This window comes from Rhagoletis pomonella, unplaced genomic scaffold (assembly GCF_013731165.1).
Source record: "Rhagoletis pomonella isolate Grant_MI unplaced genomic scaffold, Rhpom_1.0 Rhpom_scaffold_00009, whole genome shotgun sequence".
Taxonomy (NCBI): Eukaryota; Metazoa; Arthropoda; class Insecta; order Diptera; family Tephritidae; genus Rhagoletis; species Rhagoletis pomonella.
The window spans coordinates 14,552,725-14,573,200 of NW_023458563.1; the positions used below are offsets into that span (position 1 = coordinate 14,552,725).

Here is a 20,476-nt window from a genome sequence, read left to right on the forward strand (position 1 = left end):
ATACAGGGTGTCCCAGAAGTAACGTGCCAAACTTTAGGGGAAGGTAGGTGGGGGGTGAGCTCCCTGATAAACAAAAAATTTTCAGGTAAAAGTGTCACCGTTTTTGAAATATTTACATTATTCATGTGTTTTCTTTAACTGCAACTACAAACCGGGCAATACTTAGTAAATTTTTTATGTAAAATACTTCAAGATAGTTGTCTCTCTATACTCAAATGCAATGTAGTTAAAATATATTAAGGAACAATCATAAAATTAGGACTATTTCTGGATTTTTAACTTTTTGATATTCTCTTCCCCAACTTTGACTATCTCGGGTGAAAAAAAATGTACTGAGCTATAACTTTACATTACATTAAAAAATTGCTCATTTCATAAAGATTTCAGAAATGTGCCACACTTACTGTTTCGAATAGAAAAAAAGGTTATAGCCGCTTTTGTAGGTAAAGGACTGAGACACGCTAGAATGTATTTAATAGATTTAAATTGAATTTGCTCTTGTTACCGTCAAATGACATGCTAAATAGTACAAAGGTACATAATTACTTGCTTCTGACATTATTTTATGTTACTTACCGGAATTCGGACTTGAGTCTATAACAAGGGCTATATCTATCAATATTTTGTGTGAAGGATGGGTTCACGTGAAATAAGATATACATGAGTTGTTTGAAGAAAAATTTATTCATTTATTGATAAAATATGCTCAAATTGGCGGCCTTCTACTCTAATAAAAACTCGGCACCTTTTAAGAAAAGATGCTTTTATAGATCTTAAACTCAATTGGGCTATCTCAGCAGCAGCTCCATTTATTTGTTTCCGCAAATGCTCTTCGTTTTGAATTGTTTTTGAATAAATTTTGTCCTTAAGACAGCCCCAGTAGAAAAAATCTAATGGATTCAGGTCTGGCGATCGAGCGGGCCACGTGATTGGCCCGTATCGTCCAATCCATCGGCGAGTTAAAGTTTCGTCTAAATGAGCTCTTACTTCACGCCCGTAGTGAGCAGGGCACCCGTCATTTTGCAGCCATAGTCTTCGCCGCAGGTTTAAGGGTACATCTTCCAAAAGAGTTGGAAGCCGTTCCTGAATGAACTCTAAATAACTGTGAGAGTTGAGCGTTGGCGGCAGTTCCACAGGTCCCAATATCTGACAATTAAAAATACCGCACCATAAATTTATTTTGTACCGGTACTGCGAACGATCTTCTCTCATTTCGTGGGGATTGTCTATCTGCCAACTGTGAAGGTTATGTAAATTAAAATAACCATCACGTTTGCATGATGATTCATCGCCCCAAGTTATTTTATTAAAAAAGTTGGGGTCTGATGCATGCATTCGCAACATTTCACGGCAAAATCTAACCCTCGACAGGTAATCTCTTTCCTGTAAAGCCTGAACACGTTGAATGTGGTAGGGATGAAATCGGTGGTCTTTTAAAGCTTTGTGAACTGTAGTTTTTGGTATTCCCGTCCGTCTTTCCATCATTCTCACTGAAGTCGATGGACCTAGTTCCACTTCCTCTAACACAGCTTCAACATCTACCGTTGCAGGACGTCCTGTTTCGCCGCCACGCCTTCCAGGTATGCGACCTTAAAAAAGTGAAAAATGATAGTTAACAAGCAAGCAAACAAGAAAGGTGTAAAAATCACTTACCTTAATATATTTCTCTATGGGTCCGGGCGAATACTTCACGACCCGGATGTCGACGATTGGGGTATCGCTCTGCATAGAGTCTTTGAGCAGCTCTGGCATTACAGCAAGCTTCACCGTAAATTAGGTGAATATCCGCATATTCACGCGACGTATACTGCGTGTTCTCTGTCATAGTATTAATAACACAATGTTCGAAGGGTCCAATTTCAAAAAATCCACTTTCACTAATTCCGGTAAGTAACACAAAATAATGTCAGGAGCAGGTAATAATGTACCTTTGTACTATTTAGCATGTCATTTGACGGTAACAAGAGCAAATTCAATTTAAATCTATTAAATACATTCTAGCGTGCCTCAGTCGTTTACCCACAAAAGCGGCTATAACTTTTTTTTCTATTCAAAACAGTAAGTGTGGCACCTTTCTGAAATCTTTATTAAATGAGCAATTTTTTACACTCGAGATAGTCAAAGTTGGGGAAGAAAATATAAAAAAGTTAAAAATCCAGAAATAGTCCTAATTTTATGATGGTTCCTTAATATATTTTAACTACATTGCATTTGAGTATGGAGAGGCAACTATCTGGAAGTATTTTACATAAAAAATTTACTAAGTATTGGCCGGTTTGTAGTTGCAGTTAAAGAAAACACATGAAAAGGCACAATTTTTTTTAAATTCGAAAAAATGTAAATATTTCAAAAACGGTGACACTTTTACCTGAAAATTTTTTGTTTATCAGGGAGCGCACCCCCCCACCTACCTTCCCCTAAAGTTTGGCACGTTACTTCTGGGACACCCTGTATAAATAATGCGTTTATTTGAAATGTTGTGCTCTACAACTTTGCCATTTAAATGTGCCACTTCTTTCAAATAGAAATTGCTCAAAACCGCGCCACTTACCTAATTTTGGCAACTTTTTTGCATATTATTAGCAATAAATAATTCTGTGTTCGTATGGAATAGTAGCTTATGTCGAAAGGCTGGCTTTAGTATAATGCGGCATTCCCAGCACACGATTGCGAATGGCTCACTGGCGCCGAGCCGTTGATAAACTTTTGGCAAATAAACGTGCATAAATATTTCCGATACTAGCAAGTAAATATTCTTATTAAGTCTAATCAAAAAATTGTTTGTCGTTTAAAGAATGAAGGGAATGCCGCATTATACTCAAGCCAGCTTGCCGACATAAGCTACTATTCCATACGAACACAGAATTGTTTAAAAAAATTTTAGGCACATGAAAATTGTAGGGTATCGAATCCTCTACAAATTTGTTCTCTACATTTTTTCGCGAGAAATGCAAAATTCGTGCGCAAATCGGAAACAACACGAAATCCAAGATGGCGGACATTTCCCATATCGCAATTGGGGGAAAAATTTTAATTTTGTGTTCACCTAAACAGGAGACACCTAACTGCGCCAAAAAATTTCTTCCTGGAATTTTTTTCTTCTTACGTCAGTTTTGGTCTAAAGTCTAACGTGGCAATGCAAGCGCTTTTCTACGCATTTTTCTGTTATCCCCCTGATATGAAATTAATATATTGCTTTAATGTTAATGCATTAGGCAATTTATGGATATTTCATCATCATTTTTTGATCGTGTAATACATCGGGGTAATACCGAATAAGCCGGGACTTATTAATTTATTTTAACCGTTGAATACAGATGTTTTCGCAAAATACGCTCTTATAATAAAAATTAATAAGAACGGTAATGAACGGTTGTGGAAAGATTTTAAAGATTTAGTATATTTTTCTAGTTATTAATGAGGTGGTTCATAATTGCCTGGTTATCAGGATATCTGGTTAAAAATTATTATTGTGTAGTGTTTTTATTGTTGTAAACTGAGTAAAAAATATAACCCCATAACCTGATAACCAGGCAAATGTGACCAACCTCAAAATTTTTATGCGCATACAAATGTCTGGTTACACAGTTGAAGGTGTTGTGCAAAATTAAAAAAAAATCAATTCGGATTTACCATAAAATTTTTTTAAAGGTGTTGCTCATTTTCTCCATATTAAAAAAAATCGTCGAAAATGCTTCGAATGACATGCAAAATGACAAAAATAAAAATGCCAAAAGTCAAGGGTAAGTCCCAGTTACTTTAAACTTGCAATAAAACTAAATGGGCTACAAAACTGCATGCCCAAAATATTAAAAAAAAAAACGAATTTAAAAGTTCGAAATTTTTACATAAGTTTGTTGGTTTTTTCAAATGTTCCACAAAGATTCAGACTTGGATTCATATGGTTTTTGTTGAAAATTATACTGTACTTTTTTAAACAAATATTTAAAAGTAAAAAATATTAATTTTTTTTTTAATTTGTTTTTAAATTTCTCATTTGAGGTAATATATTTTAAGCGCAATTTTGTCGAGCTCTGAGGGAGGGGCGATCGCCCCATGTCCCTTCCCTGTATCCGCCACTGCCTTCTCCTTATCAACCCTGATCAGATTTTACCGTGGCTTCAGTTAAAACGAGGAGGTTGTGCGCACATGCCCTGTAGTGAAAAGCTGAACCAGTATGCACAAATTCCAGTTCATGAACTATTATTTAAGGATAAAAAAGTTATACCAGTTCTCCGCAGTGAAATGCAAAACCAGCCAGTATATCAGTAGTAGTAGTATCAGCGCTACCTGTCTTTGAATAGGCACAACCAAAGCTAAAATGCGGTTAATTGCTTTCATCTCAAATGCCGGCTGTGGCGTCAAGTGAGCGAACACTACCGATTCTGGTTCTGACATCTCAGGTTGGAGTGCGCGTGGAGGTTGTTAAAGTATACAGTATATTTTGCTTAGCTGCACATCCTTCTTTGCATGAAAAACTTGTGCACTTAACCGAAAAAGGCACTTAAGCGAATTTTCTTTACTACTTCAATGAGGAAGGTATCCAAATCCCTATGAAACCAAATAATGGAGAAGCACTTATGTAGCACGTAGAAATTAGAAATTACATAAATTAATAACCATTTTCGTTGTTCTGCGAGCTGAACAAAATAAATAAAAAGTTGTAAAATTAGGTAATTGTAGCGCCAGTTCAGGTAAACGTAATACTTTCTTTGATAATTGATACTAGTCGCACAATTTTTAAAGCAGGTATCGCCAATGTGCAGGTATGCTAAATGCATCTATCGGAGCAGTTTCCTTATAAATGTTAAAAATAATGCCTCTGATGCGCATTTTGGGGTAGGTATCTTAAATGTGCACTTAAGCATAGACGCAGCAAAGCAAAATATACTGTAGTAAGTAAATTAATTTAAATAATTATTTCAATTAAAATATAAAATTAAACTTTTACATAAATTTAATTTGATTTGGAAAACACCATAAAAAAATTATGAGAAATAATTTTTTGTTCTTTTTAAAACAACAAATTTACAATATACACAAGAGATTAAAGAAAAAGCATTACAGGAAAGCGCAAGGACAACCCCAATTTTCGACATAAACTATGCGCCTGTAGAGCATGCAAACAACGCAACATGCCTCGGCAGCAGCTTATGGCCAGTGTTGCCGTTTTGATCCATATACTTCAAAGGAGATACTTAAATTTTCGCGTAGTACGATCTTTGAAGCGTCACAAAGAGGAAGTATACATATGCATACATAGGTTCGTTCGCGTAGCTGTTAATTGTTCATGTTTAACCAAAACTTACAAGTTTTTGCGTTCGCGTACGCAAAAAACTTGCAAAGTAGGGGAAATTGAGAGAGCAAAGTGACATTTCATTTTGAGGGGAAGCTGTTGGTTTCTGCTGGAAAAATTTTTGCCAACAGCAATTTGCCAACAGGAAAACAGCTGATCAAAAACAGCTGGTTGGCATTTACGCAAATCACAAAATAGAATTTGATGGTTTGGAAGTTAAAAATTACAAAATGCGACTAATTAAACTTGTAAGAAATAAGTAGTTATATGTTTAATCAATAAACTGTGTCAGTATAACACTTTGTGATAACTTTTCGTACGTTTTAAATTTTACACTTTTGAATGTAAATAAAAATTATATCAGCTGTTCGTCTAACTTGCAAGTTTCTCCAAATTTTCTGTTCGCGTACTATTTTGGATATTTCTCTCTTGTGAGCGAACAGATGACATTTCGCCGGAATTTGGCAGTTGGTTGGTTTCTGCTAGAGATTTTAAACGAACGCACCTCATATCTGTGTTCATATGGAATAGTAGCGAATGTCGAAAAGCTGGCTGTAGTATAATGCGGCATTCGCAGCATACGATTGCGAATGACTCACTGGCTCCGAACCGTTTAAGAACTTTTGGCAAATAAACGTGCAGTTCCGATACTAGCAAGTCAATATTCTTATTAAGTCTCATCAAAACATTCCTTGTCGTTCAAAGGATAAAGGGAATGCCGCATTGTACTAAAGCCAGCTACTGTACATAAGCTACTATTCCATACGAACACAGATATGTATGCTATAACAGCTTTTAAAATTTGATCGAAAATATTGAAAATTTTGTGGTCAAATAAGTTTAAAAAGTGCTTTAACGAGACTATTGAATAATGAGCTGACTGCATTAATTTTTACTTTACTTTACTTGCCTCATACAAAGCACTGCGGCTGCAGAGCGTAGGTATATTTTCAGATTTAAAATTTATCCAGTATGAAAAGAGAAGTATACTTTTTGACATAATTTCCAACGGGTTTAACTTGGAATGTATCATATAATTCGATAACACCGGCACACAAAAAAAGTGGTGCGTGCTTTTAACCAGACCCACCATCTGAGGAGCGTTTGACTCGTATACCTCCTAAATTTCGAGTTAATTGCGAAATTAAAAAAAGGCAAAAAACTCGCAATTTACTCGAAATTTTGAGAGTGTACGAGTCAAACGGATCTCAGAATCGGATTCAATGGGCCGAAATACATGTCGGTAAGTCGGCCTGGTTAAAGGCACACACCCCTTTTTTGTGCCGGTTTAATTATTTTTGTTAAAGTTTCTGTGAAATCTGTACATAATATTTTGTTCGTCTTTATACAAGATTACAAACAATAATTTATATTTTGTTAGATTGTCTTTATGTGAATACATACATACCCTGCAGGGAAAGCTACCAGTTGTGAACCAGAATGCTACTAGTTTGCGGTTCAGCCCAACTAGTTCACGTTGTATCCTTTTTCAATGTTAGCGACTGGTATTTTTAACATGGCGGTGTCATAGGAATTGCCAATTGTCCGCTCCTGCATCAGCACACTACCAGTAGAAATACTAGAAGCATCATACCAGTTGACTATATACTACGTTTATACGCATGCATAAGTCGCTTTAATTCATTTCGCCGCGATTCAAAACATATGTATAAACTGAATTTCAATTCGCTTTGAAAGAGCGAAGTGTTTTGGCTCACAATCCATTTCAAATCGGTAGTTTATTTCTCCAGACAGTTAGAAAGAGTGTATAAACACCGCTCTCACTCAAAGTGAATTGGAGGTCAGCTGTTCCGCTCAAATTCCAAATAATCGCATCAGTATTTAAAAGCTGATTAATAATAATCGATCTTTTTCTTTGCCACGATTTTATAATGCCGAATAAAATTAGATTTTTATCACTTTCCATTATGTTAACTTATAAAATGTCAAATGAAAACAGCTTATTTTGTTTGCTTTTGAAGACGGTTACTTTGATGCCGATATAAAGCCGTAAGTATAAGCACTAGAGCGAAATGTGCCTATTCATCCCCCGTGAAAAGCATAAGTATGTCATTTTGCTCGCGGCGCTGCAACAGTGGTAATGGTCGACAGAGTAAAGCTTTGGCACGCCAAATCAAGAAATCTGAGTTCGAATCTCAGGGTGCGAATCTTTTTTAATTTTTTTTATTTTTTTTTTTCATTTATATTCCTTGTGTAATTTTTAAATTTATTGTTTTAAAAAGAAAAAATTATTTATTTTCATTTTTTACGGTATTTAAGTATTTAGGTTTTTTCCAAATCAAACTAAATTTATGTTCAGTTTTTATTTTATATTTAAATTAAAATAATTATTTCAAATCATTTCACTTACTTTACTTTAACAACCTCCACGCGCACTCGAACCTGAGATCTCTGAACCAGAATCGACGCCACAGCCGACATTTGCGATGAAAGCAATTAACCGCATTTTAGTCTTGGTTGTGCCTATTCAAAGACAGATGTCGCTAATCGCATAAGTTGTTCGAAATCGCCGAAATGGTAGGCCGTCGCTTTGGCACATACAAATTAATGAACTAGTATTTATACTGGCTGGTTTGGCATTTCACTGCGGAGAACTGGTACAATTGTAGTCCACGACGATCTGGTATGACTTCTCCATTTAATACCAGTTTTCTTACTAGAATTTCTACCAACTGGTTTACTTTTTTCTATGAGGAACTGGTATAATTATGGTTCATAACGAACTGGTATGACTTATCCTTAAATAATAGTTCATGAACTGGAATTTGTGCATACTGGTTCAGCTTTTCACTACAGGGTATGTATGTGTATGAATGTAAATTACATGATTTTTTAGTTATTGCATTGTTGACAATAATAAAAAGCAAAGATCTAAAACCAAATAGCATTTTTTTACATTTTTTTTTCTAACTTGATACTTAAAAAAAATTGTGTGATACATTTGATCCAATTTTAGATTTTTTACGATACATTTTCCCATGACGTCGAGGCAACACTGCTTATGGCAGACTGATTCGTTGGTTGCAAGGCGAATTTATATAAGGTGGTGTTACTAGCTCAGCTGATTTTGTGTATGTGTTTCGCCGCACGGCTTCTGTTATCAAACTGAAAAAATTTGTTTGAATTTCTACACACACGCTTACAGATTTTGACAGTTTATGCCGCCAAAGCAAAAACAAAATACATGTAAATTTTCGTATTTTTACTCCTGCTATCACCTTATATTAATTCGCCTTGGTTGGTTGAATTCCGTTTTTGTTCCACAAAATAATGTGTGAGCATATACATACGTGTGAAAAGCATACAGTTAAGCTGTACGCGTGATATGAAATACCCATTACTGGTTTAGAAGAAAACTATTGCTACTTGTAACTCACGTCACTTGTAATACCAAAGCGTTTTTATTGAAAAATATTACGATAGATTAATCTATTTCGTATATTGCTAATTCCGCGTTCTCATTTTAGGTATTGGTTACGCTGCTGCTGTAATGTCGTGTTGGATGAACGTTTACTATATAGTAATTTTGGCGTGGGCCGTGTTTTATTTCTTCATGTCCATGAGAGCGGGTAAGAATAAATGATAGGCAAAACTTGCCAAACTAGAGTTAACCAAAATACCTAAATTTTAGTAATTAATCTTACTTTTATTAAAAGCGTATTTTCGTATCTATAAGTATTATTTATGTGAGTATACTGTCCAATAAAAAATTTTAGTTTTTGGCACATTTTTCTAAATACCTTTATTCCCTAGCGCAAACTCCCTTTCTCAAACTCTACACCCTGATTCACTTATAAGGGCACATTTTTTTTCATTTATATCTGAACATACATAAATATATCTGAACTCGTGGTCATCGGGGCAGCTTCATTTTAATCTCGTTTCGAAGAAAAGCGATGAAAATGATGAAGACACCTTTTTAATTTGGTTTTTATGCGGTTATGAGGTGAGTTTGGTCAAAGGCTGTGGTACGCTCAACGAACCCAGACTCGGACGGGCGTCCCACTTCTCCCGCCGAAATAATACTGAATATGGGTATTCTCGTTGTCTTGCACGTTGCACGAATTCCACGAAAAGCCAAAATACTATTCCAAATTTGCAAGAGTATGTACGAGAGCACCCCATTGGTAGCAAGCAGTGGAATTCTGTATCAAATACAATAACAAAATACAGCAAAAAATTAAGTGAGCGAAATGAGAGGAACGATAGAAATGTGTAGAAATTCCAACAAAAAAACAGCTAGCACAAGGTCGCATTTATCGCTATGCTTTTTTACAAAATATATGCCTGGCTTTAAACGTTGCATAATTTGCAGCGATCGGAAATGTTGTCTCCCATGTATTTTGTTGTTGCGTGTTTGCATGTGTTGCAATCCATGCAACGTGCAACGTGCAACGGCTTTGCAAGATTTCGAGAATACCCCTAATAATTTAGTGTATTAACTTCGAACACGCACAAGCCAACGCATCTCTATGACCAGAGGGCCGCCAACCTTGCGTTCAGGAAGCAAGAGAGAGTAACTACCCACCAAAAAATTTGCGCCTTATATAAGGCTTATAGATCATATAAAATAAACCCGTTTGCACCACGTTACACTTCACTTCATAATTAAGATAAGACAAGTCGTACATTTTATGTTCCGTCTTGGCAGCAACCAATTGATTCAAGCATCTTTGCACACTCAGCTACACTGAGAAAAAGGATTAGTTCCGACAACTAAAGATATTTAGTTCCCGAATTTCGACAGTATTTGGGAACTGTTACCAAGGATTGGGAACTATGGGAAAATTTTAGTGAAATTCGACACGAAAAAAAAATAAATTAAAGTGAAGACCCAAACCCGCGCACTCTTATAGTTTTTAAGTAATTTGTTGTTAAAGTTGGGAAATTCACCAAATATGTTGATGCAAATTGCATCAATTTTATCATCCAAAAGTGCGTGAATAGATAAATCGGGCGATTTTTTATTCCAAATTTTCCCTTTTTAAGGTTTTTTTTCACTAAGTAGAATTCTCCTTTCTGCTTTGCGAAGAAAAGGGGCTGAACACCTTTTGCTGAGAACACCTTTCTGTGTAGGCGGCCTTCGGCCACGCTTAGGGATTACAACCCTCACAAAGTAGAATTCTCTTTCTGTTTTGCGAAGAAAAGGGGCTGAACACCTTTTGTAGAGAACACCTTTCTGTGTAGGCGGCCTTCGGCCACGCTTAGGGATTATAACCCTCACAAAGTAGAATTCTCTTTCTGTTTTGTGAAGAAAAGGGGCTGAACACCTTTTGCAGAGAAAACCTTTCTGCGTAGTGAAATGGGTTAACGCGCTTTATATTGTTAAAAAATAAAATAAAATACATTTAATGTACACAAATCACACGTGAACATTGAAAAGATCGTGCATTTATGCAAGTACAAGTGATAGCTGCCGCTGTCGGCCGCTGTGGTGTAGTGGTAAGCAGTGCGCGCTTCCACTCCGCAGCACCCGGGTTCAAACCCTGGTCAGCGCAACATCGCAAAAAATATAGAAATAAGGTTTCTTCTTAACAGCGGTCGTCCGTCGGCAGGCAATGGCAAACCTCCGAGTGTATTTCTGCCATGAAAAACAGCTTCTCATAAAAATACAGTCGCCGTTCGTAGCCGTCGTAAAACTGTAGGTCCCTGCGCTTTGTGTGACAATATCAAGGCGCACGCCACAAGTCGGAGGATGAGCTCGGCCAAACACTAACATATGTGTAAGCGCCAATCTATTATTATTATTATTATTATTATTAAGTGAAAGCTGCACTTTTTGTATGAAAATTTGCTAATGGAAGTGCAAAATATCTAAACAAAAAATTACTTAAATACTAGTGAGAATTTATGTAAACATATCTGTTTCTTAGCATCGCCGTAAAGTTTAATGAGAAAATTCGTTATAGTTTTGCTAAAACACACACATGTCGACTAAAGTCAACCCGGACCTATTACCATGGGTTTGTAATTATAACTAAATATATTAAAGCTTCTAATATTAATCTAGGTTGTACCAAATCGTTAATTTAGTTGAAAGGTTTGGTAAATACTAATAAATATTTCTTTGAAGCATATTTCTACAAATTCCATTCAACTTAACGTATGGTTCATAAAAGGATGGTATTAAGCTCTGCTAATGCAGATAAAATAAGGTAAGTCTCCCCCCGAAACGGCGATCTTTTATTTTAGTACATATGTATGTATTTATGAACAAAAATTGTTGAAGGAAAGCATGTCCAAAATACAACCATGCATTTACAACCGTGCTTTTAGTTAAATTTAATTCGTTCTAGAATTGTAACCAAATCGTAAATTTTCACTGCTGACACTCATTTGAAAGAGAAAGAAAAATAGGAGAGACAATTTTTGTCAATTAAGATAATCTATCAGTTAACAAATACTCCCGTTACACTTTGAAACCAGATCAAAATCTTTTAAGAAACCTCAAACTAGTAGAATTAAACAATTTAAAAGCAGTTGTGTTTTAAATTGTAATTTTAAGTTGTTGTTATCAATTACAAATTAACTTTTTAACCGAATTCAAAAAAAGGAGAAAGCTATCAATTCGTCGGGATATTATTCTGCATTATCCTGAGTTTCGCACGAAAAAACATTCACCCGAAAATTTTTCATCCGCCCATAGTAAAAACATGGAAACGAAAAGTGAAAAGTGAACCAGTTCGGAGAAAATGAAACTCATGATAAGGCTGATTATTTTGTTTATATATGAATGTTATCGCATACCTTTGGACCACGTTAAGCGATTTCTATACTTCTTTCTTAAAGAAAAGGTGGTACCTCAGAGGTGATCCCGTACTAATTCGGTTTAGATGCGCTCATTTGATAATGAAGAAATTACGGTAATCTCAAATTTTTACATCAGGAAGTCGGTTTTTTTCTTGCTCAAAAATTACTTGTATTAACCCATATGCAATGGGAACTCACAATGGATATATAACGCGTTGTCGTGTTTTTTGTAATTTTGTTTTTATTTTTTATTATTAAAAAAGTATAATAAATAAAAATCTGACGTTTTTTGGCCGAAATTACGATTTTTTTTTTAAATTTACGATTTTTGAGCGGAAGTTTTCGGCAACGCTGGAGCCACCCCTAACGAATGTTGAGCGCTCTCTGAGCACATGTGTGTTTCACATACGAAGAGCGCCAGCTGAGCAATGCACACAGACCCACTTATTGAATCGTTTGAATATGTTAGTATGCCGACAATTGCATAAGAACGATTCAATGAATGAGACTGGGTGCGTGGAAATCATTGCTGCGCTACCGCTGTTCGTAGATTGGTGAAACACGCATGTGGTCACAGAGCGCTCAGTAAAAGTGCCCACACTCACTGACGTGTACGTATGTCGTGTCTGTTTGACGTATCAACGTATAAAATTTACTGTTGATAGAGAGAGAGAGAGAGAAGCAGTACATGTCATGCGTAACCGTCGCACGTACACTATGGTGAATTTTCATTTACATCAGGATTCAATAATAGGAGCGTTCCTTATCTCCCAGAAATAGTCAGAAAAGTCCAAAAAGCGTTCCTTAACTCGGAAATGACAGCAAAAATGGGAGAGCAACAGTCAGTGAGAGTGACTCTAATCAGTCCGAAGTAGTCAGATTTAGTCAGAAGAATTTTTTCTGGCAAAATCCTGAAAAGTGTCAAACTCAACTGAATTTAAATTAACGGAAATTAAAGAATACGCTAAAAGTGAGAATAATCTAAGAAGTAAAAGAAATGAATTGAGATTGGAAGGAGGCAAAAAATAATTGATATAGCAAGTGTTTATTGTGCTTGTGCTTGTGTGAATGTGTTTTGTACATACATTTCTGTTCTTATTTGACGTTAGTTTTGTTGTTGCCATTCTTTGGACTAAAAATTTGGTTTTTTGCGTTCCTTTACTTTTCCTGTTATTCTCTTTTAGAGAGCGCATTTTGCTTACGCTCTGGCATTTTGACACTTTTCAGATTTTAGTCCAAAAAGATAAGGAATGAACCTAATACAAGGTTCGATAAACTGACAGTTGTCTCTCTCGCACCGCTCCCTTAGCAGTGGCACCGTGTTGTTTCTTTGCAAATTTACTTGGAAAAAGTGTAGCTTTGCTGTGAAATAGAAGTATAAGCTTTTGTGCAATATGTTTATTTGTATATGCATGTGAAGCACATTTAACTGATGAAAACATAACTTGTTTTTAAATTGGATGTTTACATAAATCTCATAGTAGTTTTATTTTAATTTTGAGTCCTTTTGCAATTTTTATACAGCTAAATAGCACATAAATTACGTAATTCATGTAGATGTATAAATATTTCGTTCAATATTTCGTTTAAAATGCCAGATTTCCTGCAAATACATAAGAATTTACAAAAGGAATTTCACTACTAATTGCCCACCTTGCGTACTTTTCTACTACCATTTTCGCAACAAGGGATTGCGTTCTTCACCTTTCTCTGTCCTTCGTAAATGCAACCTTTTGTAAGGGAGTGTCAAACCGCGGCTGTCAATAATTATCTACCCTTGTATTATTGAATCATGCATTTACATGGCGCTCTCATAAGTTTGATCGTGTCAGCTGCCACGTTAACGTCGGTGAGTGCGGGCACTTTAAGCTATAGCAAGTCGGTCACAGCGCTAGATAGAGAAAGAAAAGTGTGTGCCTCAGTATATCCAGTAAACAAACTTAGCTATTTTTTTCACCAAATTTGGTCCCCATAAAGGACTAGTGTTGCAAGCAACGCTTTTTCGGCAATAAGGGTGTTGTGCAGCAATCCAAGGTGGTGAAAATTATCTTAGCACTAGAGAAATGGATAGAAAAATATTTCAGTGTGCTTGAACATCTCAGGTTTAACCGAAATATAAATGTATTTAGAATATTTATTTTATTAATACATACACATTTTTTATTTTACTGTGTCGAAGTCGTTTATAATTTAGTATTTAAGTTAATTGTGAAATATATTGAATGCACAAATTAAATTATGGGAGCGATTTATTCACAATTGGAATTGGAAACAGGGCTGATGATATACTTTAAATAAATTGTGAATCTGCGAAAATATCTTTTCAGCATATGAATATACTTCTTAACTTTTGTCGAAAATTTACATACAGGCTCGAAATTATGCCAGTAACTTTCAAATATCGTCTCTTGAATGGGAAATTTCCGTAAGCGTCATTTGACAGTTTTTAGTTAAAGATGCAGTTATATATTTTAAAATAAGATATTTCGATTTTTTGTTAACAGCTTTTTGGATATCTTCTTTAGTTTCCGAGTAACTGACTAAAATGTTTTCGGTAATTTGGTGCAAATTACGTTAGTAATGCTGTCGTACTAAACTAATCAAGGTCTTTCAAAGAGCGTAATCTGTTTTTAAATATCTGCTTTAGCTTCCGACATCTTCAGCTTTAACATGAGTTTCATTTTCTCGAACCGAGTCACCTTTTCACTTTTCGTTTCCATGTATTCACTACGGGTGGGTGAAAAAAATTCTGGCGAAACTCACGATTAGGCTGATTAGTAAAATGCATCGTTAATTAACAAAAAAGTTTTAGCTTGTATATTTATCTCTCTAACGCATTAATTCTATATACGTCAAGACCAACGCCCGATGCCGTTATGTATGTATTTAATAACGGCTCTATGTGGCTCCAAAAAAAGAATGTGGTAGCTGAATCTAGCCACCAAAGGGCTAAAACGGCAACACTAGTGTGCATGGCTCAGCTAGCGCTCTTCGTATATGAAACACAACATGAACCAACGACTACAGATCACGTAATCCGCCATCGTTGTAGTTATTTGTAATCGATTTTCAGAAAAAAGTTTTCGTAGCGTTTTTGATATTTTTTGGTTCTGTTTACATCGTCTTCTACCTCTTCGGAGTGATATTTTAGCGATTTTATGTGTTTTCTGCAGCGATTTTAATTATACATTTTGATTTATTACAAATTTATGACATAATATGAAGTGCTTTGTGAGAGGAACAAGTTTGATTTGCCAAGAGACGTAAATTTGCTTAAAAAGTGGGTGCACATTTGTGGTCAGAACATTGGCATTGAAAGTCCGACCGGTGCCGATAATATGCGATTGTAAAATACTCACAATCATTTAAACCAGGGTTGTTGCGAATATTATTCCGAAATAAAAGTTCTTTCCGGATAATAAACAAACCGCTTATCCAAATTAAACAAGTTTGGTATCAAATGAAAGAGGGTTTAAATATCTTTAAAACTGAAATGTCTACACGAAGAAAGCCACATATTGAAAAATATTTCAACAAAAAATGTTAATTAATTACCATAAAACAAATCTTGTGTCAGTTATATGCATTTCTTTAGTATTTAATTATAAAAAATATATAAATAGAGGTCGTTCGCTATTTTTGTTTAAAAGCTATTTCAGTCCTCTTTCATATGATCCCAAATTTGATTAATTTGGGCAGGCGGTTTGTTTATTATACGGAAAGGACTTTTATTTCGGAAAAATATTCGCAACAACCCTGATTATAACCATGTTTTATGAACTTTTTTTGCTTATTGTCATGAAGTTTCACTTTTTATATTTTATAATAAATACAAATATAATCGCACTCAATCACCGCGCCTTTTTCGTTTTCTTTGTTTGTTTTCATTTTTAGGCAGATGTCAAAAACACTCAGAAATTTACTTTTTTCATTCTTTTCCGATTGCGTGATCTTGTTTGTTGGTTCATGTGAAACACAAATGTGCTCAGAGCGCGCTCAGAATTCTTTAGGGGTGGCCAGGGATGCCGTTTGGATCTAAATAGATCCAATTGGATACATTTTTAGACTAATTTTTGCGGAATACTTATTTTTTCCGATCAGTATAAATATGGATACTTTTTTAAATAGGCCAAAATTTTATATAGATATTCTATAAAGTATTTTTCGTTCAAAACCCGATTTTCATTAAAGATGGTAGAAAGCATTACGTTTTTTAAATGTATTAAAAATCGCTACTTAAGCGTGAAATTAAAGCATTTTAATTTTTGTGAACGAAGTAATGAACATATGAAGAGATCTCACCAAAATAGGTAATAAGCGCAATTGTTTTAATTAGCTCAAAAGGATGCTGTAAGCAAGATCTTAATATACATATATATATAATAAATTATACTCTTTCTGCAGTAATCTCTTTCATATTACATATTTTCATTTGTTAATTTAAAAAGAAAGAGGATTTCAATTAAGATTAAAATACACTTAAAAAAACTAAATTTTATTTATGTAAGGAAATTTGTATGAATTTTACTAAAAAGACTTTAAATACACTCTAAAAAAATTTTGTTTATTTGCGCATATTAAGAGAGGTAACCAGTTTCCTCTTACAATGTGTACAAATTTGCACGCCGTGTAATAAAATTAAATATTGCCTGTTTACTTTTACATACCAAATTTGCCGCAAAGATCAAAATTACACATAAAATGTTTAAAGTATAGTAATGTTTGTTATTAGTAGAAAATGTATTTTTAATTTGAAAATTTTTGCAATTTTAAGCATTCTATATATGTGTATTTATGAGTATATTTTAAAGACCTCAAGTTCAAAATCAAATACTAAACATCTTATACGTATATTTATACTGATTCTTGTTGAAAAATATATACTTTTCAGTAGTAGTTTTACATGCTTTTTTAGAGTGTACTTGCTAGTTATTATACTACTTTGCAAAATACTTATGCACAAAAAATGTACTTTATAAATTGAAATTAAAAATGTTTAATTTTATTAATAAAAATATATATACTTGTATTCCAAGTCCTTAGGATGGGTTAAATTATGTCTTTTTCTTGAAAATTTTTGGTTTTCTTACAAATTATGAGATGTATACGTAAACAAAGAAAATTGGATACAATTGGATACATTTTTGGCTTGGTCAGTGATAAATTTTCTTGAGACGGCGCGGCAACACTGGGGGTAGCTCACAAGCAGGGCTGCCAACTATACTTAGCTATGAAGTGCCATATTGAGGGAAAAAAGTCCCAAAATGTGCCAAATAGAAAAAATAAAAGTGCCAAAAAAGGGGCCATTATTTTTAATCCTTCCCATTTAGCATTAAAATTAGAAACACATTTCTAAAACAAAAGTCCAATGCCAAAGTAAGATACACCAGTTCTATACACTATAGAAATTACAAAATTTTAGTTAAGAAAAAGAAGTATACGCAAAGGATTTCACAAAAATGTATTGAAATATTACTATTTTTCAAAAGTGCATTTTGTGTCAAATTGAAAAATTAAGGGCTATTTGAAGTAAAATAGGGTCAAAAATGGCACGGTTTGAGCCAAGTTGGCAGCCCGTCTCACAAGCATGAATTTTTTCCTCAACTAAGATTTGGTAACTATGACTAAACCATGTGTTGAAAGAAAGCTTATCTGCATTAGCAGAGCTTAATAACATCCTTTTATGAACCATACGTTAAGTTGAATGGAATTTGTAGAAATATGCTTCAAAGAAATATTGATTATTACTTACCAAACCCTTCAACTAAATTAACGATTTGTTACAACCTATGTAGATGAATATCAGAAGCTTTAATATATTTAGTTATAATTACCAATCCATGGTAATAGTTCCCAATCCTTGGTAACAGTTCCCAAGTATTGTCAAAATTCGGAAACTAAATATCTTTAGTTGTCGAAACTAACCCTTTTTCTCAGTGCACCATAGAATAATGGGTAGCGGTCATTTCAACGTTGGGCTTGGGTAAAAATTCTTAAATAATTGGAGAACGAATCTTGCTTCACGTTCTGTAATGAATGGGTAGGAGGATGGTCGTCGACACGACAACTTGGCTATTCTCCAGCCAGCATATCAGAGCCTTCGTTAATCAATGCATTCTACCCTCGTTGCGAATTCGGAATCCAGCACATTCTTGAAGAGAATTTGTATGAAAGAGAACTTCTATTTCCTTTAAACTGGCTACACACGACGAACATCTGCGCGCACATATGCGCCAACATGCTCGCTGTCATTTGCTACAGACGGCGGGCGGCTCATAAGTGATTTTGTACTCAAAGCGTAAACATGGAAAGGAAAGACGCGGATGATGCAATTGAAATACTTATGACTTACGTTTTTTTATGTATGTGTTACTTAAATTTATTTATATTTTACTTGTATGTATGTACATACATATAGTAATTTAGCCTCATTTTTCAAAAATTCAATTAACGCATATGGCTGGATGCATTTATCCGCGATTTGCACACTGCAAGCATCAACACAAAATGAGGTTGTTTTTTTTTGTTTCCAATGCGATGTTCGCAAACCACGCTACAAACGACGAGCATGCTCGCTGAAATTCAAAATGTTTTGATTTTTTGCGAGCATTCTCGTGAACCGCCCTACAAACGGTGCTTGATGCGGGGTAAAAATTTAAAACCGAAATGGTAAGCAATAGCCTTGTACGTGTATTAACCCATTTTATGCAATGTATATTGCCAAAGGCTATTATATTCACCTCTTTGTTTATAGAGGAACAATTTGTAACTATATTTGTAGTCTATTTATTAAAAATAATTCAACTTCGTGAAATGCCGACCAACTTAATTTTTTTTTTATTAATTTAAAGTTTAAATTGATTATACATATGTAAAAAACAGTATGTGCTAATTCATACTGGCGAACAATAACGTGTTAACGATCTTGCTTGCGCATGTGTTCTTAAATAAGAGACGACTCTCTAATAGGCTCAGTCGGTAGAAAACCGTCATATAAAAAGGTTGTTTTGCGCATGATTGTCCTTTTTTCCAAGCAAATTTCTAACGAAAAATTATCTGCGCAAGAACAACCCCTCAATTTGAAAATTTGCAACCAACTGAACGCTGACAATGCAAAAGTGAATTACAAAGCAGCTAATATGCGCAAGTCGGTACGCACCACCAGTGTTGCCATTTCTGTTTCTGCCATCCCGCCAGATTAATAAACAAAAATGGCTAGAATCGTGCTAAATTATTTAAATTCTGTAAACTCTTATGAAAAAAAGTTTATTTTATAATTTAGCAGTTAAACTTTATTTGATAAAATTAGAGATCATATCGAGCCCTAACCGCCAAAATAACGTAAGAGACATTTTTTTCAAAATGTTCTTTTTGATGCAGAAATGCATCTAGATGCTCTAGAAATATTTTTGTATCAAAAAGAAAATTTTGAAAAAAGTGTCGCTTACGTTATTTTGGCGGTTAGGGCTCGATATGTTTATAAAAAACCATCAGTTTTTTAACAAAAACAAAATTAGATAATAGATAATGGTTTTATAACCAGTGTGGCATTAAATAAAGTATAAAAATTGGTCATAAGAATGTCGCCTTCGTTTTCGTGACTGTTGAGCTCGTTGGAGTTTGTAAAATGTAGTCAATGCAAAACTTATTTGCACTTTTATGTCCATACCTGCAATTAAAAAAAAAAAAACAAATAAAGCATTTGCACAAGTGCTGTCAAATTAAATACACACATTTGATTTAATCAAAATGTATATACATACATACACTTCACTTTGCTAAAAATATTCGAAAACTATATAATACTATTAGAATACCTTTCCCGCCATGTTCAGTGCTTATTTAGTGAATTTTATTCTGGATACGAAAATCTTTTTATACACATAAGTATGTATGATGTTTTGATTTGTCCCAAGTTTTGGTGCTTTTAGGGAAGTTGGCAGCCATGGGGTCCACATTCGTGAGTACTCACATATACTTGTTCTCTCATTCCGACCACACATACAGATGCAATTCGCGCAACACTTTCTTCTAAAAATTACTAACAAATTTTCCCTCGTATGTACCACCTCAACAATTTTTATGTAATTTCTCACAATATGGCAACATGAAAAATCGATTAATCTATCACACAACTTGTATCAATAATCGTCCTTTACCATTTGACACATATGCATATGTACAAGTTAATCAAAATTCAATTTAAAAATATGTAATCGCATATTGCTTGCATATAATGCATAATTTCCCTTTTTTATGGTTTTGTTTTTCATTGAAATTTAACATTATTAAGGAATTGCACATCATTTTTGTTTTTAACTATTAAAACTTTATTGAAAAATGTATAAATTTTCATCTTTTTAAAGGATACATATTCCTTTGCCAACTTAACGTAAGTACCATGTGGTA

General features: G+C 34.4%; 1 protein-coding gene across 1 annotated transcript in view; it reads left to right on the forward strand.

The window, feature by feature from the left end:
• LOC118745418 (sodium- and chloride-dependent GABA transporter 1) overlaps positions 1 to 20,476 on the forward strand; it is a 422,900-nt gene that overhangs the window by 186,156 nt on the left and 216,268 nt on the right. The window contains exon 4 of the mRNA XM_036478870.1: positions 8,785 to 8,886. Coding sequence (XP_036334763.1) covers positions 8,785 to 8,886 — 102 coding nt within the window. The remainder of the gene's footprint in view (positions 1 to 8,784; positions 8,887 to 20,476) is intronic.